The sequence below is a fragment of the Phaenicophaeus curvirostris genome, chromosome 1, assembly GCF_032191515.1.
Source record: "Phaenicophaeus curvirostris isolate KB17595 chromosome 1, BPBGC_Pcur_1.0, whole genome shotgun sequence".
Lineage (NCBI taxonomy): Eukaryota > Metazoa > Chordata > Aves > Cuculiformes > Cuculidae > Phaenicophaeus > Phaenicophaeus curvirostris.
In genome coordinates, this window is record NC_091392.1 from 37,324,363 (window position 1) to 37,351,759 (window position 27,397).

At 36.5% G+C, this 27,397-nt stretch overlaps 1 protein-coding gene across 8 annotated transcripts in view; it reads left to right on the forward strand.

Annotated features, from left to right (window-relative positions):
* Positions 1–27,397, forward strand: part of ANKS1B (ankyrin repeat and sterile alpha motif domain containing 1B) — a 427,837-nt gene that overhangs the window by 59,536 nt on the left and 340,904 nt on the right. For 7 of the 8 annotated variants that reach the window (XM_069852975.1, XM_069852979.1, XM_069852978.1 and 4 more), the window contains exons 4-8: positions 2,632–2,928; positions 10,161–10,236; positions 12,403–12,504; positions 20,434–20,544; positions 23,631–23,806. In XM_069852975.1, coding sequence (XP_069709076.1) covers positions 2,632–2,928; positions 10,161–10,236; positions 12,403–12,504; positions 20,434–20,544; positions 23,631–23,806 — 762 coding nt within the window. The remainder of the gene's footprint in view (positions 1–2,631; positions 2,929–10,160; positions 10,237–12,402; positions 12,505–20,433; positions 20,545–23,630; positions 23,807–27,397) is intronic. The other variant, XM_069852985.1, reaches the window with a different exon arrangement.

Below are 27,397 nucleotides of genomic sequence, written 5' to 3' on the forward strand. Positions count from 1 at the left end.
TGCATATATGTAGGTAATTCAATTATCATGTTTATCCAGGTTGAATTATTCTATTTAACTTAGTGATACCTATTTCTTTTTAATTTTGAATCAATTAAATTTGCCATTAAATGAAATGTAGCTTAAATTTGACAAATGCAAGGAAACAAACCATATAAAAATGTTCAACAACGTTCATAAGATTTTTTTCAGATTTACAAATGCTTTTATGCACCGTGCTGTTTTAAAATATGCTTTTCTACAAATATGCCCTTGAATGGAATTTTGGCTAGATATTTTTTAGTTAGAGGAAGCAAATTTCTGTTTACTGTACAGTAACAGTGGTTTGGACTGGTTGGTCTCTATGTGTCTGTACATGTAGCTGAAATTTTGTCCAATAATCATGTTTTGATGAGCACGCCATAGCCAGTTTAATTTTTACGAATCTTTGAAAATTTAATCAGAATACTTTTAAACCACAAGCTTAGACTGTTGGCACAGGATTCTAGATACTTTATCATCCAGAAATCCTTGAAAAAAATTCAGACATAAGCAGATATTGGATAGACAGATATATCTGTATGACAATTGTATCATAAGTGTGTGTTTTACTATTTACCTCACAGAATATGGATACAGTTATGCATCAAATTTCTTTGTGTAACAATTTCCATTGGATATGTAAATTCAGTAACTGTAGGCACAAATTACCATAATTGGCCATTTTCTGTCCAATTATCTGATCTTCATACTTAATTGTGGTAATTGGACACAAAATTAGGCTGCAATTGCCTGTTCTGTCCATGAAATATTGAAAATCTAAAAATAAGTTCTAATAAACTATGCTTGTGATTTGTGACTATGCCACTGTACATAAAAAAAATTTGCTCTGCCCAGTCCTGTACTAAGGATACATTCGAAGTCACCAAAAAAGCATATCACGGACGGTTGATAGATCATTGCAACCACATAGTGTTGTGATAGTAGGTATTTAACTTGAATTTCTGTTCTGTGTAATAGAGAAAGACCAAATGGTGATCTGAATAACACATAGTGACTCAAATATTTATTAATCATCAAGCTGTGTCTCCCAATGGAAACTTTTCTCTTTCTACCTGGTGCTTCTTACTTTCTGTCTTGCAGTTTAGCACATTCCAGTCCCTGGGGTCTTGTATGGTGTTGCAGCCACTCAAAGAGTTTATCTGCAACATTAATTTGTCTGATCTCTCTCTTCTGTCTCCCAGGCTTATCTGAGTTGTTTTAATTTACAAGATGAGATGAAAACGAAAGCAATGTTGTTAAAAGCACATAGCTGAGATTTAAGTTCTTGATTATAGAATTAGAAACACTGCTACCAAACAGAGAAAAGTTTGCCCTCTTCCAACTTTCTAGTCATTACTGTGTAACGTGGATTTTCTTATCCCAGCTAGTTTTTCAGCAAGAAGCCTTGTATCTGATTTTTCTCATACTTTCTGTCTTTCAAAATACAAATCTTTTCTTCCTGTTTTCAGTTCTTGGTCCCCAGAACATTCTTCAGATGTTCCCTTGAGGAATACAGCCCAGGGATTCAAATTTGTCTCTTCTCCTTTCCTTAGAATTATATTTCTACCCTTCTCCATTATCTTTTCTGAATTGACATTAGTTTTTTGTTTATTTATATGACACATTATCTTATTGGCCTTGTACTTCTTAGACATTCATGCATCAGAGGAGGTATTCAATACACATTTTTTAAAATTTACAGTGCCTAGACTACTTTAAGGCTTTGTAGAGACTACATAAGATATATATTAATAATATAGATGCCACGTAGAATTCAGAGAGCTCTATAAGTTATTTCCTTCTTCACTGCCTAAAGTTATTTGTCTGTTTGAGATTGCGAGTATACAGGCGCAACTGGAAGGAAACAATTAAGATACTGCCTATTGCCAATATTTATTTATTATTAAGTTTATTAAGTAGTGTTTGGGGAAGGACCTGCGGGATTGCTTGATAAAGCACAAAAATTATTCAATCCACACCATACAAATAAGCCTTAACATGCACATGCAGATCTTCCTGGAGCCCTGAGAAACTAGCTGCTTACATGATCGGTCAAGTCTTTCTAATATTTAGTTGCTATTTTGTCTTCTTTCAAGCTTTGATTGTTGTTTTGTTAGTAACTTTTATAGTGATATATGAAACTAGTCTTGTGTACGACACATTTTAATGACACAGTTTTTCTCTGTAATTTCACTACTCCTTTAACAAACTGTTATTATTTAAAACCAGTTACACTGAGGAGAGAGACTTAGGATGTCAGAGTACTTCTAAGAGAAGGACTCAACTATGATTTCAGCAATGTGGAATCAAGAAGTGTTACGTATTTAGCATATATTGAACAACAAGATTTTTTGAAGTGTGTTGTTAGAAATGGATTTGGAATAATGTGGGCACATGGGGACCTGGTACGCTTGAGAGCTTGAGAGCTGAAGCATTGATGTATTGAGTAAAAATTTAGCAGAGTAATTCTGAAGCATTTAACTTGAGTTGCCATCCATTATATTGCAAATCCTGCCTGTGTAGTGAACTCATGGAGACAATTTATAGAAAGGAGCAGTCCTATTGTGTGATTAAACATGAATTTCTGAAGCTTTTGTTTTGATTTAACAGAACAATGAAAATGAAACAGCACTGCATTGTGCAGCTCAGTATGGTCATTCGGAAGTAGTTGCTGTTCTGTTAGAAGAGCTAACAGATCCTACAATAAGGAACAACAAACTAGAAACACCTCTGGATCTCGCCGCACTTTATGGACGTCTGCGTGTTGTAAAAATGATCATCAAAGCATATCCAAACCTGATGAACTGTAATACAAGAAAACACACTCCTTTGCATCTTGCTGCACGTAATGGCCACAAAGCTGTTGTACAGGTGCTTCTGGAGGCTGGAATGGATGTCAGCTGCCAAGTTAGTGTGTAATTTCTTTCTTCGTCCTTTCTTCCGTTATTTTCTTGCTTTCCTTTATCGTTATGATACAAATGAAATAACTTCATACATTTTTCCTTTAAAATACACTTGCATTTACTTTGTTAGAAATGCTGCGAGGTGAAACTGGTTTTTTGCAACTCAAATGATGTATTCAAAGGGGTGACTCAAGAAAGGTACATGTCTTCAAAGCTGAGTTTATATTTCAATGTTGTTGTGAGACACACAGATACACAAGTCATATCAACCATTCATGTAGTTATATATATATTTTTTTATGACATAGACTTTAATGATACTAAACTGAGCTGCTAAAGTGATGGCCTTTAATGGTCATAGCAATATGAAACACTGTTTGACAGAGAACTCATTTTCCTAAGGCTATCCCATTCTAAACACAAAGCTACTAAATAATAACTTTGATTTTCTGCTTTTCTAAACATTTCTTGTATAAATCTAGAAGAAAATTCTATAGCATTACACTCTTGCAGCTACTAACTTTTACCTGTTAGCTGTTAGGTGCATCTAATTCTATGCACAGTAAATTATAATGGTGTAAAACAGGTAACTTCAAAGAAAAGAGGAATAGATGGGAACAGATACCTGTTAAAGCAGCAGTAAATGCTATATGCAAGTCTTTGTGGTGGAAAGTGTCCAAGCCTTTTAACTACAGAGGACCTGAATCTGTGGTTTGTGAAGTCTTGCCTGAGTCATATGACTTCTTTTGATTTGATCGACAGCACTGTGTTTGAATTTAAACTCATTTTTTTCTTCAGATTTAAGGTAACTTTCTTGCTGTCTGAGTATATATAGTAAGCTTTGAATTAAGGTTGTTACAGCTTTATATCTATTTTTAGATAAACCAAACAAACATAATTACAGCTATTTTAGAGTCATATTTACGCATTCTTTACCAATAGGTTAATAAGACTTGTGAACTTTGCCTAAACTTTGACTAAGTTTTATAACCATTTCAAGCTTTAGGTGCATGTAACCAAACACCTTTGTACATCTAATTACCGTTTGTATAGAAAGATTGCACCTGGATTCTACTCACTTCCGATATTTCTGGATTCATACATAAAGGTCATATTTTTCAACTTTTGAGGAAAAGAAAGTGAAATAGGAAAGAAAAGATAGATTAAAAAAACCCTGACAAAGCAAACTAGAAAATATTAACATATTTTAAGACTAAAACAAAATATTCTCAAAGGTCTTAAAAATGAAAATGTAGTAAAATCATTTGGCTACTTTCATTAGCTCTAGTATCTTTTGGGTTAGCATTGTTACTTGCTTCAAGCTATTTCTAACTGAAACACTTTTGAGGAGGCGATTGCTCACTTATTTATTTGCCTGCCATTGTGCTTCCAATTTAATTTGGTTTTCATTTGCTTTATTAGGAAGTGATACACTTCCAAAGGTTAATATAAGCAGCTCGTTTGTTGCAGCAGTCCTTTACTGTGGCTTCCTCTTCAGTAATTTAGGAAAGTTTAATGCAAAAGCAACAAATAATGGAACCCTCAAATACATGTTTTAAAACTTATAATTTCTCTCCTATTCTTAGCAAATGAATGAGGAAAAAGTCTGAATTGATACCTAAGAAACAGGGTAATTGAAGACAAATAGTCTCTGTCATGGCAACTTACAAGCTGACGGTTACATGAGGGTTGAATATTACACGATGCTTTTATGAAATGTGTGCCTCCTCTTATATAATCTAGATAATTTTAGCACTACTGTGAATCCTCCTAAACCACTTCTGTCTATAGTTATACCAAATTCTTTTTGCTGGTCATTGTTGCTGCAAATTTTTTACAATCTTCTTTCAATAAATCACAGATTCTCATATTAATGGTGATCTGTTTGCCATTTACACTGAAGTTCTAGGACTTTTTTTTTAAAAATTCTGATTTGTTTTATGTAGTTTACATTCATATTTTTCCTCGTAAGTCTTAGGCAGGTGACATTTTTAAATTGTATCTTGTTTCATTTTATTTCGTTTCATTTCATTTTAATTTATTTTATTTTACTTTTTGCACTGGTTAATCTTGTTTCTTCTGTTTGTCTGACTTGCCATAAGGAAATAAAATTTATTTATTTTCTTACTGAAATACATGTTCTCCATCAATATGTTCCATTTCATTCAGCATCTTAGCATTCTGGCAAATTGGCTCTGTACATATTGTTAACTTATTACTTCTATAACCTTTGAAAAATTCTGTGTTGATGATTACTGGCAGCTTATTAAACTGAGCAGAGCATACAATATCAGCCTGTTCCTTAAAACAGAAATCAGATCATTTAATATTAATTAAATTGCTCTGCATCACTGATTGGGAAAGAACAATATACAAAGTATAATCCCATGTGATAAAGAAAATTGTAGACATTCATACACATTGAATAAATCCAGCTTATCAGCAGTAAAGAGCTCTGAGGATGTTGAGGGATGATTACAGAAGCAGCCTATATCCTATCAGTCTGTAACTATAAATATTTATTTGTTTAAATGGGAAGTTTACTTTAGCCATGTTATCTTTCTCTTCTGTACTCCCTGAGCACTTTTAATCATAGCAAATATTTGGACTCATAATAGTTAGCATTTAATTTTTGATTGAATTTATCACACATTTTATTATTTTTGAGGTCTATTCAGTATCCTTCAAACTGAAATTATTTACAAGTGGGCAATACAAATCTGCTTCATCCCTTTATGCTTTGAAGTTTTCATTTAAAATACACAGGGTTTGGGTGAGTGATAGATTTTGGGTCCTCAGTAAAATAAGATACGGCACAGTTCAGTGTATTTCATGTAAACAGTAATTTTATAATTGTAAATACCTTAAAAACTTGTCCCCTTCTGCTTATCCAACTTTTATCTACCTCTGTTTACCTTCCCTGTCTGTTCCAGTAATGATGGCAGTTTCCATTGCTTATCACTGTAGTTCTGCGAAGAGCTGTGCCCCTTCCTTTTTGCTGTCACTATGTGTAGGGGATAATTCAGTGAAACAATTTGCAAAGCTACCATTCTATCCTTCAGATTATGTCTGAAATCCATATGAAAACTATAGAAAATTGCCTATGAGTAAGGACTAGAAAAATGACCCAATTACAAGCTCCTGAATATTTATATGGTTAAAAAAAATCTCTAATTAACAAACCCTTGATGTTTTTATGAGAACCTACAAATAGTATGCAATTTGATTTGTGTATCCCGGTGTTCCGACTGACAATGCCCTTCTATCCTCGCTTGGTTTGTGTGTCCAGCTGTGACATTGTACTCCTTTTAGCTGTAAGCTACTTGGGGCAGAGACTGTTTAATTATATACTTAACTCAATTTGTGCTGTAGTTCTCTATGTTTGATATACACAAAATTTATGCCAATATATAGTACATTGATATGAACTCAGAAATACTTTAGCTCACGGTATTCATAAATATATCAGTAATTTTTGCATTAAGTATCATTGTGGAAGGATTTCTGTATGTAATGGTGGTGTTCACTTTTTCAGAAACATATAATCCACGGCAATGAAAGATTCAGGAAGGAAAGCAGTGAATATTGTCTATAAATCTTAAGTTTGCTTGTTGTAGTATACACAACTAGAGTATATTAGCCCATAAGTACACCACTATAAGTGAAAAAGATCTACCTAAAACCTCTAGCATGTCTTTAAACAATGCATAGAAATTGTTTGCAACTACATTTTTTTAATGCTTCCAATTTGTGTAACTTGCCCTATTGTGCCAGAACCACCCCTCCCATCATTATTTCTATCTTCAAATTGTAGTCTACATATACATTTCCAAAGAAATATACTTCTACTCAGCCAGTACTCTTAGTCTCTCTTGGACCTGTTCATCCTGAGGCTGAGTATTTTCCCTCTGTTGAAATGGAGTTTAGTAACTGAACTCTGATAACAAGGACATATCTGCCTTCTGGACAGTTTTTGGGTCAAGGGATCTGATTCACTCGTTAGTTATTTGCTATTACCATGAAATCCTGCCTAGAGCTTTTACGATTTACGTCAGCATTCATCTTTGTGACATCTCTCACAGGATTACACATCTGCATCTTGCAAGTGTGCTTTCAATCTCCATATTCCCAGACTTATTTTCTTTCATTTTTGTAGCAATATTTCTCCTCTTGCTCAGAAAATCACCTACACAGTGGACAGATCAGTCGACTGTTCAAATTCCTCTTTTAAAAAAGGCTGTTTGTAATATATACCTCATTTCTGGGATATGGTGCTCATTAGCATTGTCTGATAGCTTGGTGTCATAAAGCAAAGACTGCCCCAGAATTCAGGGCAGCACAGAATGCCTGTAAAGCATTTCAAGATCATGTTTAGGTATGACAGGAAATATCACGATAGAATAGGCCAAGAAACAAGAATGTATAAAATGAAAAAAATAGCATTTGAGTTTGGTTTCTACTTCCAAAACTATGAATAACGTATTTAGGTGGTTTAAGTTTCTCTGCACCCTGTATGTGTAGTAAAGCTTTGGTTCATTGTTACAGAACTATCTTCTGGCTCTCAAGCTGCCACCAGGTAGATTAGTTTGCCTTACACATCTACAGGGAATTTCTTCTTCTCATGCTAGTTTTTGTTCCATTTCTTATTAAATATATGCTTTCATCAAAAAAAATATTATTTGTGTTTCATCCAGTGGGGAATTTTGATCAATAGGAAGGAATTCTGTCAATTCGAACAGTTATGTAAGGAACTATTCCACACTTTATCTGAGGAGTCTAAGGATAGATCCTCTTCGTTTTCTTCAAAGCCATTGGTTCAGCATGCTGGAACATTACTCTCTCAGTCTTAGATTACTAAAGTATGTCCATTTTTTTCCATCAAAAAAATGTTCATTATTAATATTAATACAGAATGATCTGCACAATTTTAGGAAAGGTGCAGCTGGTTCCCATCTCTGCAGTTTGTTCTCAGGTCATCTGGTCCAACCTACCTGATCAAGCAGAGTCGCCTAGAACAGGTTGTCCAGGACCATGTTCAGGTAGGTTTTGAATATCTCCAGGGACTGAAACACTACAGCCTTTCTGGGCAACCTGTACCAGGGCTCAGTCACTTGCACAGCAAAACAAGTTTCCTTGTGTTCACATAGAAACTCCTGTGCTTCAGGTTACCTCTTCTGTCACTGGATACCACTGAGCCTAGCTCAGTTTTCTTTACATTGTTCCTTCAGATATTTGTGCACATTGATGAGATCCCATCCAAGCCTTCTTTTGTCTTGGGTAAACAGCCGCTGCTATCTCAGCTTTTTCTCATTGGAGACATGCTCCAGTCTATTCATCATTTTAGTGACTCTCCAGTAGTTCTGTATCTCTCTTGTACTGAGGAACCTAGAACTGGACAGACTCCTCCAGATGTGGCCTCCCCAGTGTTGAATAGAAGGGAAGGTCACCTCCCTTGACCTGGTGGGGCACTTCTAGTGCAGCCCAGGATACCTTTAGCTTTTTTTCTGCAAGGACATATTGCTGGTACATGTTCAAACATGACAGAATAGGTTCAACTGTATTGAATACGTTCAAATAAGAGAGAAGCATTCCTCTTTCCTCAAAACAGTGACAAATTGAACCCCTAGTTTGGTGTTCTTCTCTGACAGGTAACCATGCCAAACTTTTCCCCATTGTGACTTCTTTATTTCACCACCTCTCTTTCCATAATCAAATATTTTGAGAGTCAAATCTGTACTTCACATCCTTGATGACAAGGAGCTTTCTGTTAATAGTAACAGGTCCACCCATTAGTCTTGAGGTTTATTCATGTCAGTAAGTGACTGATGCAAGGGAAATGCCATATACACACAAATACCAAAGAGGATAAGAGATTATGTCAAAGCCTTTTTCAAGACTGCTGATGTCAATCCTTTCAGTAGTCAGACATGTATCCATCAGTGACTTTTCTGAGAACTGTTTTCATTCCCATAAATTTCTGAGTTGCACCTTAAGCTCTGTGTGTACCTTGATGATTGCACTATGTCATTGCAGAATTATCCAGTGTTAAAGTCAATTGCAGTTACTGAACAACTCCTGTAGATATCATATGAGTAAAGGATTCTGAAACCATCTCTAATTAAAACTGAATATTTTGTCTTCTTGTTCAGAGTAAGTCTGTGAATGTCCTGCCAGTTGGTAGGACATATGCACACTTACTATGTGCTCACATCCCTTCTCAGGATTTCTGATTACTTCTTAATATTCTGTCATTGCATCACTGTAGCCTTGGTGCATTCTGATGCAGCTAACAATTAATCAATCACTATTTTATTTCAGAGTTATTTTTTTTGTGTGTCTATAAAGTTTTTCCACCCTATCACGCATAACAATGGTACATTTGGAGAAAATCTAAAAAAACAAACCAAAAACCCAGAGATTCAGTGAGACCTAGTAGTCCTTTAGCTAGTGATGATACTATTGTTTGGAAAGGCATTCTGTTCCAGTTTTTCAGTAACAGAGAGCAGTATAAAATTCTAAGAAAAGTATCTTGTTAAGAGAGGTAATTTGTTTTTCAGTACTTTGGTTTTTATTTGAGTAAAAGTCCACTCACAGTTATGTATCACAGAAATATGAAAAATCAGGTTAGGAGACATCTAAGGTAGAATTTAAATGACCTAAACATAGGCATCTAATGCTTTTGGAGGTGCCTTAGGGTTTCCAGGACATCTGCATTGGGCAGATATGATGTAAATCAAATGTGAGCGTGAAGTGGAACAGCAGCTGGAGGACAGGTGGGATATCCTAGAGCATCTCTTACTGTGCAACTGGATTGACCTTCTAGAGTTGCGATCCAGCTTCAGATTAAAACTCTTAATTGTAGATGTCCACATGTAAACTGTCTGATCCTGCTGAACAGTTGTGTTCCACTGACAGAATTGACTAGATTTTCACCTCCAGTGATAGGAGTTTAGAGATTTAACACAAATGCGGGTTTCTTAATATGGAGTTGTATTACATCCCCACTATATTTTCTTATATAGTTATTAATTTTTATAGTAGGAAGGACAGCATTTATGTTGTTATCTTGAAAAATAATAACAAAGATAGCATTTGTTCTTGCCTGTTCAGTGTTTTTTATGTGCAGATGAAATAGAGAGGAAAAATTAAATACTTCTTTTCTAAATGTATTCTTTTCAAAAGGATTCATTGATATTTTAATTTGCATTTTAAATGTCACAACATTTCTTTTTCTAGACAGAAAAAGGGAGCGCACTACATGAAGCAGCCCTATTTGGAAAGGTGGATGTAGTACGCGTTTTGCTTGAAACAGGTAAATCTAATTTACAGGAAAGCGTGAACGATTATCCTTAATATTCCTAATCTAGTGTATGCTTCTGCGAGTGTTGGTTTTACAGATTATTACTGGTATATCAGGTGTACCTCTACTTAAAATGGTATGCTTTTAAAATGAGATATTACCATATACAGAGAACAAAATGAATGCTTTCACTAAGACTCAGAAATTCCATATATGACTCAGTGTATGCCACTCTATTCTGAGAATAAATATAATCTGAGAAGAAAATGGCTGCATAAAATTTTGTTATTCGTTCTGAAAGACAGCCAAGAATATTCTTTGATGTAAAGTGCAGAAGACTCATATTCACATATATTTCCTTCACTAGCTATTCCTAACACACACACACACACCATCCTGCTTGCTTCTTCATTTTCTGGGTAAACTTTGAGTGCCTGTGAAGCAAAAGAAAGGCACTGTGTCACCAAGAATTGCATTTGTCCTGAAAGGACAGGGGAACAGGCATATAGAGTCACAACAAACACACCTACTACAAACTAAGAGTTTCAGAATTGTCTCAGGTAAATTACTCATCTAAAGAACTGTCTTCTCAGGTAAATGAGAAGACCAATGAAAAAGACAATATCTAGAAATTACTTCTCTGAGATACATGAACTTGTTGATCTTATTGATGTTCATTATCAGAGCTTGTAGAGTTATATATTGCAAATTAAGCTATGTCCTACTCACAGCTCCTCATCGGAGTCTCAGCTAGTGCATACCTGATCTGAGATCTGTTATCAGGAAAAAAACGTCCTTCCAAGGTGCTTTCCTGTTTGGGTGAACAAAGAGGTAGAAAGGGATCTTCACGTGCCCTCAAAAAGGCAGGTCCTTTTTATATTAATTCCCCTAAAAGAGGAAGGACTGAAGAACATCACACAAGGATAGGAAGCCCTTAGGCTACAGATAAAGAGTACAATTGTACAAGATAGTGAAGCAGAATCTTCACTGTCAACTCGTTCAACCCCAAATGCTCTGCATTTCTGCAACGCTCCCTACCATCTGCCTTATTTTATCTAACAGTCCCTTTTCTGTAATGATGTTTTAAAAAACACTCAGAAGATGTTGTAAGTAGCTGCTCCAAAGGAAAGGTGTAAGGTTATGCCTCTGGCCTCTGAAAACCAGTTGCCACCGCTAATTAGTCCAGCAATATTTTGGCTTTATTTTCAATGAGAAAAAAATTTCTCTTTCTCACAAAACTAATTAGGAAACTCTCCATCAAGTAAAAAATGACAAGAACTGCAGCCTTTTCTGGTGAGTAAGAAATCCTTCCACGCTTCCACAATGTGCTTATAAATCCTGCTGATTGCCTCTATTCAGTGTCCTGAGAAGAATCTCATTCTTTCTTTCATGCTATTACTTTTTATTAAAGTGCATCTAAACTAAAAAACAACTCATCTTCTACCATAAGGGAAGCATTTTCAAAGTAATCTCTACAAGGCAAAGGTGGAGAATCATGCAATATCACATACAACCAATTCTCTGAGATCTGTCCAGGATAAGACTCAAAATTATTTAAGGTTCACATTCACAGTTTGAGTAGAACAATTACTTTTACAACAGTCTGAGCTGTCTGCGAGGGAACGTTCTGGCTATTCACACAGCCCTTATACTACACATGAGTATTTTAGTCTACTTGGAGCATGAATTCCAAACATGTTGCCATGAAGTGCAAAAATTCTGAGGTTAATAACTTTTTCAGTATTGTACCCAAACCACATACTGGTACTATGGACCTAAAAATCCCCACAGAATCAGAACAGTTTGGAGGGAATTAGAATCCAGATATGTAGGAAAAGCATTTAGAGAACTTCTTGATTTGATAAAATATTATTTTCAGGATGGCTGTTTCTTAGGAACAGCCTGTTAAAATAAATCAAGGTTTGGTTTAAGAAGCTTATTTTATATCCCCATGAGTTACAGAAACATAAAAGCAATCCATGTCAGCATGTAAATTTTATGTTATTCAAGCTTCAAACAGAAATGATGCTGTAATTCAGCTGTAACACAGTTGTTTATCTGCTACAGTTGTAAAACTGCTTGCATTCAATTTGCCGGATAATTAAGTCTGATATACCACATTTATAATCAGAAGTATTTGGGGTCAAAAATTCCACCACAGATAATTTTCTTTTTCAGGAATTGATACCAACATAAAGGACAGTTTGGGTAGAACAGTTTTAGATATTCTTAAAGAACATCCATCTCAGCAGTCACTCCAAATTGCTGCTCTACTTCAAGGTAAGTCCTATTCAGTTATACATTTATTAAAGACAAATCAGAACAGCATAGAAGAATATTAAGATACATAGTAATTTCTATTCTTTAAATATTTCATTATACAAAAGAGTATTCCTTTGAGTTAAAAAGACAAAATTCTTGTCTGCTAGATACAAACGAGTGGTGGAATATGTGACTTTCAGAGTAAATTTCTTTTTTTTTTTTGACAAAAGACATTAGCATGGTGTGTAAGTTACTGTTACTCTTTGTTTCTCATTACAAAATAACATTGTAATATTTCGCTGCAGTTCTGCTAAACTGTGATAGTAAACTACAATTGAAATGTTTGATTCATTCATAAATAACAACTATGACTGAAAGAGGATGATGAATTTCAAAAACGTTTTTCTAATTTTCTTTAAATTAAAAAAAAATAAACCAGGCAGTAACTTTTGTCATTATAGCAGAAATCTTATTGTACATATGTTTGTTTTTGTTTCTCATCTTACTTTCATGAGGTAAGACTGATGCAACTCAATTGTTTTCTTCAATTTTTCACTCTAGAAGATGGAGGTAAAGTGATAAAACATTAGGTAGTACATAATCCAGTATTAAACATCATTCCTTCTCTTCTATGGAGTTTATTCCCTGCATTTTTAGATTAGTCTTTCATTAGCTGTGTTTGACAGAGGAGTTCCCTGTAGGTCTCATTGCTGCATCTCCACCTGTGTTGATTATTCCCTTCATTAAATAAGCCATTTTAATCAGGTCATTGTTGATTCTACCTATGAACTAGCTTATGCTTCAGTCTCTTGTACAACTGTAGTTCATAGGAACATTTCCTAAAGAAAATGAGGTCATGTGGCCCTACTGTGTCCTTCGAGTTTTATTTTCTGAATAACTTCCAAACTTGTTAGCCAGCTTAAGTAAAGTTTTCCAGAGAGATGATGGACTGAAGATACAAAGATCCTCTAAGTATAATGAAAATTTTGCAGGCTGGAGGAGAGGTATTCTCTTAAGAGCAGATTCATGTTATAGCTGGACTGAATTAACAGCTTGCATCGTGGTCTCCCACCTTCCTATTTTCTTTTTTCATCTCCCCCATCTTCCCCTTCCTCCTCCCCTACTTGCAGCTACACTGTTTCCTCCCGTATTACTTGCTAACAGAAGTTGCAAAGTGATCTGATTCAGTTCATGAATTAGTAATATATAAAATATATAACCCATTATACTACCTATACTTAATAGTATGTAACAATAATAAAAAATACAACTGTAATTGTATAAATATATGTTTGTTTGTTTTAATGAACTTGCCTCCTGTGTGATTCAGGTCCCATAGTTAGATCTGTGTCAGGTAACTGGCAGAAATGTGCATCAAAAAGTGGGGAGGAAGATATGGCCAAGGGGAGTAACATTTTGTCCTGTGAGCAGAAGAGAATTCCTAATGTGACTCAGACTGTACTGTGAAACTCCAGCCTTTATGTCCTTGCTGAGCAGAAGTGTGAACACGACACTACATAGATGAAAAGATGGTTAAGATTGTACTAAAACTTATCCAGTGGCAAGAAAAGGGTCACTCAGAGCTACTGCTTTCTTAGTGATCCAAATTAATCACCATTTAGATATTATACGAGATTCATTATAATGTCCTATCGCTAACTGAACTGTTTTTCGTTTTAGTATGTCTGCATTGCTCCATTTTCTTATACTGTGATAACCTTGCAGTCTGAACCCAACTGATGAACAAAGTTTCTTGAAAGTACCATTGCTTTATGAAAAATAGAACATCCAAATCCCTCTCAAGGGTTTGCCATGTTGGTGAATTGTTATCTCCCCTTTTTTTTTACCACAAAAAAAGGAATATATCCATTTCAAGGCTTTTTGGTGTTTTTACATGCAACCTTTTTCACTTTTGTTCCTTGAACATATAAAGAAGACTGCTTAGTATTTTCAGCTCATGTTAGTATGATGAAACTGTGCTTGTCACGAGCAGCTGTTTAGTTTTACAATGCCTGCTTTACAGTCAGAAGTGATGTGCAAGGATGGAAAATGTTTACAAAGACGCCATTCTGAGTCTTAAGATCTGAAGAGCCCCTTCAGAACTCCCTTGTGGAACCCACTGAGATGTTTTTCTCATCAGCAAAGAGTTCACTGAAGCTTTAATCATCAATGATAAAGTTTGAACTGTGAGCTGAAGTTGAAAAAAAAAATCAGGAGTGGCAGGATTCAGAACTTGCACTGTTGATACAGTAGACCTACCCTTCTCTAAAAAACCAGTTGAGTATATTCTTCACTGAAGTGTAGGCTTTTATCCTGTTGTAGCTGAAAAATGAGTAAGGCACTGGGATTTTGGGAAATCTGAACATACTCTAATTGAGTCCAACTTCAGTGGATAATAAATTTCATGCAAAGAAAGGGCAATTGCTCAGAGAGAGATAAAGTCTTCCAAATACATTTCTGTTAAAGCTCCTGTCTTCAGATGATCGTCTAGAGAAGCTTACATGTCTCCTTCACGTAGACTTAAGAGGAAAAAGAAATTAAATTAATGGCATCAGATAACTACTGGCCAGATTTTGTAAGTTTCTTCCTATTTTTTTCTTTATGCAGACACAATAACATTGAATTGATCCTTTCACCTTTTTGCTGGGATGTTCAGCTGATACAAAAACCACAGGACTGTGACCCTCCTGTGAATGAGGCCTCCAGAATTTAAGAACTGTGGAGAGAAGTTTCTGTTGGTGTTCTCCCTTCTAAAAAAATATTAACAAAACTACTTTTTACAGGCTATAGGTTAAAAAGTAACAAAATCTTTTGCCAGTGATCTTTGTGCTTTTGCGATCTTTACATATTTTCTCACTATCCTGAGAAAATAATGATTGAAGTTTTCAATTTTTTTTTTATGTGTTTCTGAAGTCTGTCATCTTTTTTGACATTTTCGCACATTACCTGATAGAACGAAAGTAATTAACAAAACCACTTTAAATAACAGCATGAAAAAGGCTGAGTGAACTATACACCAATTGAATTTTTTTATTGCTTGTTGATTATGGATGGGACTATTAAAAATGACAGTTTAAGTCATTCACGGATGCCCCATAGTTTTCTGTGTCTTGCTCAGGTATGAATAGCACTGAACTCAATTAAAAATACTTATTGCAGTTAAGATGCTTTATGTGGTAATGAAGAAATAGCTGTTTAGGCATTATATACTCAAAGAGCAGAGAATTAGAATACTGAGCTGAGTAAGGCTTGTCTGCTGGATGCATTTCATGGTTGCAGTGAAACGATGGAATTCAGTGTTGAAGCAGTTAACAATATTGGCACTTAGGGGTTTATAATTAGGCGTTGAAGATAAAAGGGATATTGCCAAGAGCTACTAGGCCTAAAATTAAGTCGACCAGCTGTGTTTTAGTTTTAGCATGTGTGAACGTGATGCAGGTGCATGCTATACTATCACTCAACAATTTCTCAACAGTCCACTATGCCCTTTATTAGAATCTTGCTTATATAGTATTTCTGGAAGCAGAATTATCATTATTATGAAAAAAGGAGATAGTAGATAAACAGATGAAAAATGACACTAGCCCCAGGAAAGCACAATAAGCTCTGCTGCATAGACAGGGAGATGTAATGGAAAGCTGTTTCCTCTCTCATCTGCTGAAGCTGCCTAAGAATCTAATATTGTTTGTACATGTTGCCAAATTATTCATAAATGGAAAACACATAAGCAGCTGCAGAACCAGGATTCCTTTCTTCTCCCCTCTGCTTGAATAGCTTTGATGTCATTAACACACACTTTTTTTTATGCATTCTCACTCTCTCTTTTTCTCCTTCTCTTTTCCTGTGGCCTGGTAGATCTTCCATTCCCTTGAGTGCAGGAGGCCAGCTTCAATGGAAGGATGGAATAAGTTTCCAGTCAAGGGTTTAATTACATCTGTGTGGGATGAAAAGAATTGGAATTTCAGTCTCCCATTGTTGTTTTCTTCTGGGAACTTCTCAGCTCCTTTTAAAGGCTATTGTGCCAAAGCTGTGGAGTATTAACTATGTGAATTAATGTAACTGCTGTTGTTTTGGGGACCGAAAGCTTAGTTGCCCTTACCTATTGCAGGATCATACCAATGCTTCATTGCTTGTTTCTGTTTGTCTTCCTTGAACATGGGCACAAAAGTCTCCTTTTGTGCCCATAACTTAAATATCTAATGATTTCACATTTCTCTGGGGTTAAGTCAAATTTGGCTCATTCATTATTGCCCTCTGAAATTTAGGAATCTGAAGTCAGCCCAGCCTCCATCTCAGCTCAAGTCTATCAGCCTAGCACACCTGAAGGTAGCAGCTGCCAGCTGGTTTTCCGTAACTGTTGCTGTAAAGAGAAGAAGAGTTGGGTCATGCAGCCTCAGGTGGGCTCCTTTAAGGGGAGGACCAAGTGAGCTGTTTTGGGAGGAGCTTTTAGAGAGCTTGCAGGCTGGGGTAGGACTTAGTAGAGCTGTAGCATCCTCAGCTAGATGTTGGAAGAGCCCTTGAAGGTAGGGCAGAGGATGTTGAAGATTGCTGCCTTTCAGCAAGATATGTAGCAAAAGAGGAGTCAGTATCCCCCTTCAAGGCCATGGGCCATGGCGGGGAATTGTTTCTAAACCAGTTTTATTCCTCCAATCTAGTAACTTGGAGTCTTCTGTTTGAAAGGGTGAGTGATCAGATTTTTATTCTAATAACATTTGACTTTTTTTTTAGTTTAAAATGCCTTTTAGCGTTTTTAGGGGAAGTCGCTCTAGGGAGGACCTCTATGTGAATTCACCTCATGGCATGGCTGAAGTAGGCTCTTGAAACAAAAGTTGTTTTGTTGTTTGGTGTTTTTCTTTCCATTAAAAGAAAAGGTAAAAAGCTCTCTGAGTCTAATGTGGCTGTTATTTTAAAAGCCAAGGTTTATAAATAAAGCAAAAGACTTGACCCTCTGACCTCACTGAGGAATTAAGACCTAGAGGAGCTGAAGTTAAAGCAAGCCGTGCTCTAGAGCCTGAACTTTCAGTGCTGCTGGATGTTCAATACCAGCTCTAGCTCAGCTGGGCCATGTTCTCTTCATCGCTGACTTTCCCAGCTCTGACCGCTCTGCAAAGAAGCAGCTCTGTTTTCCTGCTTATATGTTAATGGTGTTAATGCTTTGCCTTCTACTTGACTTTGGCCTAATCATTGTTGCGGAAACTGAGAAAGCTGGAGTTCCAGCAGTTTGAACTCTCCTGTGCTTGACACCTTCTTGGGTTCATATTCCCCGTTGCTCTTATTTCCACTGCTTTGTGATCACTTCTATGCTACTAGTTTTTGTGCATATGGCCCTAGCTACTAAGCAGGCAAAGTTTTTGAGATTCATCCTATCAATCCTCACTGAACTGTAATCTGCTGTTTGAGTCAACAGAAGTAAAATATTCCGTTCTCCCTAAAGCAGCATGGTGAAGAAACATCTCTGAAATGTGTATTAACATGTGCTTCAGCCCTTACATGCTAGTCCTGCTGGCTGTCTTTGAAACATGGAACGAGATGACAGTAAGCTGGTGAGGGAAGTGTTATGAATCTGACAGTTCATGTTCAAAACAGCCTTTACTCTCCCCTGTCATAAGACTGACGGGCTCTTCTCTAAACTCTGTGAGACCGCAGCTGGGGAAACTGTTCTGGTCATTAAGTGGTATAAGTAACTAAGCTTAGCTTTGTTCTGAATTGTCTTTCTCCTTTTGAGGAAAGTAATAAAATCCAGAGCAGTATCTCAAGTATGTCATAGTCAGAGCCAATGATGCTAGCAGTATAGTCTTTGCCAGTAAGTCTGGACAGGCTTTGAAGATGAATTTCTAGCCAGCTGCAGGTGAATAGCATTTGATGCCTGGTGAAGAACCCACTGCTTTTGTTTACTTTGCCTTTGGCTCTTGACATAGATCACCTCCTTTGTGTCTGTTTTGTTGATAATATTATCAGTAAGTATACATTTATGCAGACTACTAGCCTCTCACAATTCACCTCATGTGTTTCTTTGTCTCATACATATCTGGCAGAATTTTCAATAGTGTAAAAGCAAGTTAGGAGTAGAAATCCCATAGAAGTCTTAAGTTTTAAGAGTTTCACTCTTACAAGGATCTTGGCCTGTTCTAAACTTCTACAATGTATGTTGTGCCGAGCCTTTTGTAGAGGTTTTCTGGAAGGAACTCTGCAGTTTTTAAAGTAAGTATTTATGAAACTTGCATTGAACTTGGATTTCCTCCTCAAAACTACCTTTCCAACAGGTAAATGCATTGGTCTGAAAGTAGGGCCTGACAAAGAATGAAAGTAGAGTATTATTTTAAAACCACAGTCTTGTTTAAATATTGGACAAGAAGGCTGAAGTCCTTCACAATCCCCCCTGCATTTCATTTCCTAATAATATCTATATTAATCCAATAATTTTAACACTCGCAACTTGTAGAACTTAATTTTAGGTTTGCTTTTGAACAGTTGCACAATTATCAAGCAAATATTTTCAGACATGAATTCCTTTTTTCCTTTTATTTATATTTGTTCTAGTTTCCTTTTTATTTCTCCTCCATCTTGCACATTAACTTGACAAATAATATAGCTGACAGAGCTGGTAAACATTCCAGACCATTTTGTCATACTGCTGATTTTCTCGTGGTCTCTTATGCCTCATCTTTGCTGCTTTTGCTTTCAACACTGCACAAAAAAAAAAAAAAATAGAAATGCCCATTTTCATATGAAGAAATATATGACAGATTATCCATTGCCAGCCATCAAATTTAATATATGACATTTTCAAATCATACATTCTTTTCCAAAAAAACACAACAACCTGCAACGCATTCTGAAGCTGCATGCTGTTCTCTGCCATTTCCAATTTCATTTTCTCAGATGTCTATTTTGCCACAGATTTTATTTGGGGTTTGGGATTTGTTATTTCATCAGGAATAACAGAAAGCTAAACAAGTGCATTGTAGACTGTGGAAATTAAATTTAGAAGATTTCACTTCCCAGAAACTCTAGTTTTTCAGTATGATTTTGATGAAAGCAGTTACTGTAGCTTGCTTTTCTCTGTGTTGCAACATGTACTCTTTTGGTTACTGTCTGGTATCAGAAACAATTTCTTTAAGTAACTTAAGAAAATGCAGATACAGAATAACTACCGGAATTGAGAACCAGTGGCACTGCTGGGGAAAAAAAGCGCCACTATTGCATAAAGTAATTTCTAGTTTCTTATTTAATATTTGTCCTACAATTACATTCATTAATGTTTTGGTGTTCCGTTGAGGTAGCCTGTGTACAAAACCCCATGAAAATAATATATATTTACACAAAAATAATAGGAGTGAAACAGAAGGTTAGCATGTTTGTCATTTTGCATTTTTCTCTTTTTATAAATGTCATCCTGAAGGTTGGACAAGGGAAGTTTTAAGGAGAAAAGGAGCAAAATTTTTTGAACACTACTGTTTAGACTGCTAGTTTGAACTAGATTTTTGAGATTGCATTATTTTTTTCTCATGTACTATCTCTGTGCTGCAAGCAGAATATTTGGTTTTCTTAACAGTATCAATATCTTATCTACTTATTTTGAACATCCCGAATATCTTGATTAAAAAATCTTAACAAATTTAAAACATAGGAAGACTCTTTCAACAGTACAATGGAACAGTTACATACATATTTCAACCAGACAAGAAAAACACAGGGATAGTCACAACTCATTACTCCTACAATGAGATTTCTGTAACAGTTTCAGCTGATTGAATAACTGGCCATTTTAGAGTTATATAATAATTTAAATAAATGATTGCCTTTCAGCAGTGTTTATGAATAATTACAAGGTTGTATGAAAAATTGGAAAGGCTTTAATGAAAAATGAAGTAGCAAATATACTTTTCATTTGGATAAACTACCTTAATTCAGGAGTTTAAGCGACTGTATGTCTTTAAATTGCAGAATACATGGAAACTGGAAGTGCAAGTATCTCGGAGGAACGCCCGCTGGAATGCGCAGAACATCAGTCTTGCATTTTGTCCCCAGAAGTTCCTCAGTCTCCAAAGGCTAAAAGTAAATACGTATACTCTGTGAATACAGAAGCTGTACTTAACTTATCTTTAATATTAAAGTTATATTGCTAATACATTCATATAAACACACAAAATGAAAAAAAGAGATTAAGGAAGTTACTGATATTAAGAAGCTTTTTTCCACCATGAATTACCTGTTTTGACTAATCTATATCATACAGGAAAACAGAGAGCTATATTCTGAGAAAAGATGAGTTCACTGATGGATTAAAATGTAGTGCATTATTTGATCTTAAATATTTTTTAATTTATCTGGCCTTTCGCATTTCATAATCAAGTAAAACAAAAGGGTACTAGGTATGTCAAAATACTCTGCAGGCATCGTTCTCATTCAAGTTAAAGAATGAATTTACTATCTTTCCCAGTGAGTACCTGTTCTGATTGTGTTGCATTTGGAAGCCTCTTTCAAAGATCGTGTGTGCACTGCTCTTCCATTCATCTCCTAACATATCTTTCATGCTAGCAGTGACTGTCAATGTTGTTTGTATGCACTCACGTTCTGCTTCACCCTTTACATACCACAGCACTTAAATAAAGTGCTTCCCAAGTGTGGTGTTTTCTTGCTCTTACGTGAAAATCATCCTTCTGTAGGATGAAATCTGCTTCTGTAATCATCCAAATTAAATGTAATTGATTGCTGGCAAATAACCAAACCTCTCTTTGTTTTTGTTGTGTGGGTGTTTTGGTTTTGTTTGTATTTGGAGTTTTGGGGTTTTTTGGTTTTTTTTTTGTGTGGTTTTTTTTTTTTTTGAAATCACCTTTATAGGGACAGCTTTCATTCATGAGAAAACTGAGTTTACTGATGCATGCCAGATTGTGATCTTCACAGTTATAGTAAATAAATGCTCTAGTTCCATTCATGTTTCCCATTAGCATACTTAACAGATACATGGTGTATGAAGATAAATAGTTCCTTTGAGATTAGTAGAAGTCAACTACCCTATGCAATAGAAATGTCTGTCCTGGAAATATGTAGTAAATTTTTCTAAGATTTGTTTCACTTCTTAACAATAAGGGCTTGATCTCACATCCCTTGTTTGCACTTTCAAGGTATAAATACTGTAAGACATGCTAGCTGGCTTTTGCTTGTCTATTGTGTGATCTGATTCTAATGGAAAGAAATTGTACTTGATTGCGCTTCCCATCCATCTGTCTGCCATTCTCTGAAAATCTAATTTCAAATAATTTAAACCAAATTCTGAAGAGGGATAGCAGTATCAATTACCTTTCAGTGACTTTCATGAAAATAGGTAGCTATTATATATAGAGGAGAAAGCCCTTAATTAGTACCTGTACTGAAAGAAATGGATAAGATGTGTCTTTCATGTATTTGTTCTGGCAGCAGTCAGTCAGCCAGTATGTGTACACTTACTCACAGGTTATTCTGCATCCTTGCAGTTCCTGTTCTGTCATGGAGAATTCATTCTTTTCTTGCCCAGTAAGAACTATTGCAGGCTGTATGTGGGAGAACATGGGATGGGGGACACGAACGTAATTCTATAGGAAACAGTAGTTCTGTTTTTTGGGGGGCACTTTATCATGATTTTAGAATAGTTCCTGATATTTAGGTATTTCACTTCCAATTTTTATTTATTATAGTATTAATCTGAAATAGTTTAAATTTTCTATTTAAAAAGCAAAAACCTGATTATATTTTTGTTCAATTTACATGTTTTGTGCAAAGTTACTGTTGACTAAGTATAACAAGAGTGTTGAATATGAATTTTCCATTACTTGGGTATTAAAATGCAATTTGATGATTTTAATTAAAAACTTAGGTTCTGGGCTCTGAAATTTTCAGTCGTAACTGGCCATATTTGTATTTAAAAATATTTTAGAGTATTTATGTTTACTTAACATGACAAACAGTAACTATGAAGAAAAATGACATAAAAAGAGCTCTAGACCAAGCAGATATAATCTTATCCGGGGCTGCTTTAGTTACATGAATGTACATAGGTGTGTCATATGTATGCTGAGCTTAATATACTCAGTCTTTTTCCTCCTAGCATTTTACTCACAAAGATATACTAAAATTGAATTATCTCTGTATTTTATCAAGTCTAAAGACTGTAGTTTCCAACAAGACTGTTGTAAAACTAGTAAAGGGAAGGGGTTTCTTATTTGCCCCTGGAAAACTTGGTTTTCACTCACATTTTCATTGCTGTTACTGAAGGTACCTGCGTAACACGTGGTAGATTATCAGGACCTAATGTAGTTGTTCATTACAAGTACCTTTTTACTCTATAGAGGTCTTGTTGCTGACAGTGGGCAGTTTGCAGAAAGCTTAGTACTCAATGTGATTCTGCTACTTATTACCACTAGCACGTCTAATAGAGACCCTCACTTAGTACAGGCGTATAAAGCCCATTGTCTTACTCTTTTCATAGATTCCTTAACTAAAGGTATCTGATAAATTAAGAAGAAAACGTGAAATGTGATGCAGAATGCATTATGTATGGGTTTCTGGTAGACTGCTGTGGGGAAGCACATTTTAAACTTGTGGATTTTGCCCTGTATAACCTTCCACCTTTCCATTTAATCCTGGGAAAATGAGCAAGAGTTGTTAATAAAACATGGCTACTTTAATGAGACTGATGTGCATTCTCAGAAACTCAGTTCCATCCCGCTTACAGTTTATGCAACCTATGTAGTAATTGAAAGCGGCAGCAGCATGAACACAATGCAGAGTGGCACACTGATTTTTGCATGTTTGTAGAAAGTTTCCTTTCCTGTATTCATTTTATATTCTTGGATAGCTGCTATTTCTAGCCAATTTTCAGGACTAGAAAACACAGAAAGGGTAAGTATATGTTGAAATTCACCATAATTAAATGCAAGGTGTAGGGGAATGTAGAAGTATGTAAGTTGTCTGCAGTGATTCTCATTCTGGAATGAGATGCCATTATTTCTGAGGGGAGAATTGTGCATGAAGGTCGCTGTTTAAATGATAAGGTGTGGAATATAACAGATACTCAATAAAAATTAAAGATTATGCACTTCTTTTTAGGCATAAATTACCCCTGGTATTCTAATTATTGACTAATGGTGTGTCTGTTTTTAAAGGTGAAGCTGTGACTGGAGAATTATCAAAGCTCTTAGATGAAATCAAATTGTGCCAAGAAAAGGAATACTCTTTTGAAGATCTGTCTCATACAATATCAGACCATTATCTGGACAATTTTAGTAAAGTATCAGAGGAAGAACTTATGACCAGTGGAAGCCAAACCAAGCTTAATGTAGTAAGTAAGATGGACTACACCAAGACAATATATTCAGTTATATCTGCTTTATTTATGGCACATTCAAAAAAGGAATAGTACAAGAGTGAGAATAGTACAAGTCTAACATTATAACAGATGTGCGCCTTACAGATTTAGAATTTAATGTTCTCTTTATTTTACAAAGATATTGCTTACCAAACCTAAGAATGGCTTTTTATGCCACCACTAATATGACCAAAAAATTCAGGTTAGTTGGTTTGGTTTTTTTTTGATCGTAGGGTGTACAAGGAAGGGGTTTTTTGAGAAATCAGTTGATATCTGTACTCTCAGTAATATATTGAATACTTAATACTTGCAGAATACTTGCCACCCAAAAGAGAATCTAAGCATCTTCAGTTATGATTCTCATACATTTTATTACTATATAGCTTTCCCAGTAGCCCAATAGTGTTAAAAAAAATATACTGAAAATTGTTGTGGATGTGATACTTCAGTGATTTCCAACTACAGTTGAAAGTATGACTTCATTACTACTAATCCTGTGAATAAAATGCTGTAGGATTCCTTTTTTCTTTACAGTGTAACAATACATTTTTTTTTTTTATTTTTAAATTGAATTATCTTCCTCAGTAAGTAAGTAAATGGGATTGCCCAGGGAATAAAGCACATAATAGAGGGGAAAATGCTAAGTGCTAAATTTCAATTAATGTTATTCATAAGTTAATAAAAATTACGCTCTCATATGTGGTGGGAAAAACATGATGAGTTAGGACTTACATACTCTAGAGGATTTATTATGGTATACGTGCAGACAGAATGAAGTAAGACCATTAGCTACCTTGAAATGCAGGAGACGCTTTTGTAAAGCTCTTCTAGATGTTTGAATGATTAGATACATAACCTATATTGAAGTCAATATGACCAAGGTACTGATCCCATTTAAGCATTTTTATACAACTTCCTAGTGTCTTTCTGGATGTAGGTGCTAACTGCTATTTAAATCTGCTCAGCTGCTGTTTTGCAGAAAATGTAATTCATGTAATTCTATCTACTCAGATTGACATTTTTAGAGATCTAGAGGAAATACAGTGTGAATGTTAAGTATTCAGACGCTAAATCTTTAATTTAGAATCATAGAATGGTTTGGGTTGGAAGGGACCTTTAAGATCATCCAGTTCCAATCCCCTTACCATGGGCAGGGACACCTCCCACTAAAGCAGGTTGCTCATAGCCTCATCCAATGTGGTCTTGAATACCCTCAGGGATGGGGCATCCATGAGTTCTCTGGGCAATCTGTTCCACTGTCTCACCACCCTCATAGTAAAGCATTTCTTCCTTCTATCTGATCTAAATCTACCTTCTTTCAGTTTAAATTCATTAGCTGTTGTCCTATTGCTACATGCCCTTGTAAAAAGGCCTTCTGGTTTCTTTCAAGCCCCCTTTGGATCCTGGAAGGCTGCTGTAAGGTCTCAGAAGAACTTTCTCTCCTCTGTGCTGAAAAACCCAAACTCTCTCAGCCTGCCTTTATAGGATAGGTATTCTAACCCTCTGATTATCTTTGTGGCCCTCCTCTGGACTCACTCCAACAGGTACATATCTTTCCCTTCTGATGGCTCCAGAGCTGCATGCGGTACTCCAGGTGGGGTCTCACCAGAGCAGAGTAGAGGAGCAGAATCACCTCCCTTGGCCTGCTAACCATGCTTCTTTTGAACCAGTGCAGGAAACGGTTGGTCTTCTTGGCTGCAAGCACATATTTTCAGCTCATGTCCAGCTTTTCATTCACTAGTACACCCAAGTCCTTCTTTTCAAGGCATTTACAATCCATTCGCCACTCAGCCTGTAATTGTGCTTGGGATTGCCCCTACCCATATGCAGGACCTTGCACTTGGCCTTGCTGAACTTCATGAGGTTTGCATGGGCCCACCTCTCCAGTCTCAGGATGGCATCCTTTCCCTCCATTGTATTGACTGCACCACACAGCTTGGTGTCATTGGCAAACTTGCTGAACATGCAGTTAATCTGTGCACCCATCATTGAAAGTAACCACATTCAGCAGGTGTGATTTGCCCTTGGTGAAGCCTTGCTGGCTGTCACCAACCTCTTCCTTATTTTCCATGCACCTCAGCAGAGTTTCCAGGAGCCTCTGCTCTATGATTTTGCGTGGCACAGAGGTAAGACTGACTGGACTATAGTTCCTCAGGTCTTTTTTTTTTTTTTCTGTTTTTAAAAATGGGAGTTGTTTCCCCTTTTTCGGTCAGAGGGAACTTCACTGGGCTGCCAAGACTTCTCCAATATGATAGATAGTGTTTTAGCAACTTAATCTGCTAGTGCTCTCGGGACCTGTGGACCTGGGCACCTTCAGGTTCCTTAGTCAGTCTTGAACTTGATCACCTGATCTTCTGAAGTGGGCAGTTCTTCATTCTCCCAATCCCTGCCTTTGCCTTCTTTGCCTTGTGGCTAGAGTACTTGCTTGTGAAGGAAGAGGCAAAAAAGTCATTGAGTACCTGGGCCTTTTGCATATCCCAAGTAACCAGGTCTCTGGTTTCCTTCCAGAAAGGATCTGCATTTGTCCTAGTCTCCCTTTTACCACCAACCTACCTATAGAAGCTTTTCTTGTTGCCCTTGATGTCCCTTGCCAGATTTAATTCTATCGGGGCTTTAATTTTCCTACTCTTATCCCTAGCTGCTCAGGCAATTTCTCTGTATTCTTCCCAGGCTACCTGTCCTTGCTTCCACCCTCTGTAGGTTTCCCTTTTGTGTTCGACTTGTTCCAGGAGCTCCTTGTTCATCCATGCAGGCCTCCTGATGCTTTTTCCCACCTTCCCCTTTGTAGAGATGCATTGCCTCTGAGCTCGATGGATGTGATCTTTGAATATCAACTGGCTTTCTTGGGTGCCTCTTCCTGCCAGGGATTCATCCCATGGTACTCTACTAAGCAGATCCCTGAAGAAGCTAAAATCTGCTTTCCTGAAGTCCAGGGCAGTCAGCGTGTTTTGTGGCCTCCGTGCTGCCCTAAGGATCTTGAACTCCACCATTTCATGGTCACTGCAGCCAAGGCTTCTTTTGACCTTCACATTCCCTACCAGCCCCTCCTTGCTGGTGAGAACAAGGTCTAGCATAGCAACTCTTCTCTATCCTTTGGAGAATGAAGTTGTCATTAATGCATTCCTGGATACCTTATGCTTTGCCATGTTGTCCCTCCAACAGATATCAGGGTGGATGAAGTCTCCTGTGAGGACTGGGGCTTGTCAATGCGAGGCTGCTCCTATCTTTCTGTAGAGGACCTCATCATCATGGTCTTCCTGATCAAGTGGCCTGTAGCAGACACTCACTGTAAGGTCACCTGAACCCGTCCTTCCTTTCATCCTGACCCATAAGCTCTTGGTCAGCTCCTCATCCATCCCCAGGCAGAGCTCCATGCACACTAGCTGGCCACTGACATAGAGAGCAGTGCTCCCTTCGTCTCCCTTGCCTGTCCTTCCTAAAGAGCCTGTATCCTACCATTCTGACACTACAAAGCAGCCATCCTGTCACTTTTCTCTGATGCCATTAAGATTCTAGCCCTGCAGGCATGTGCATGTCTCTAACACCTCTTGTTTATTCCACATG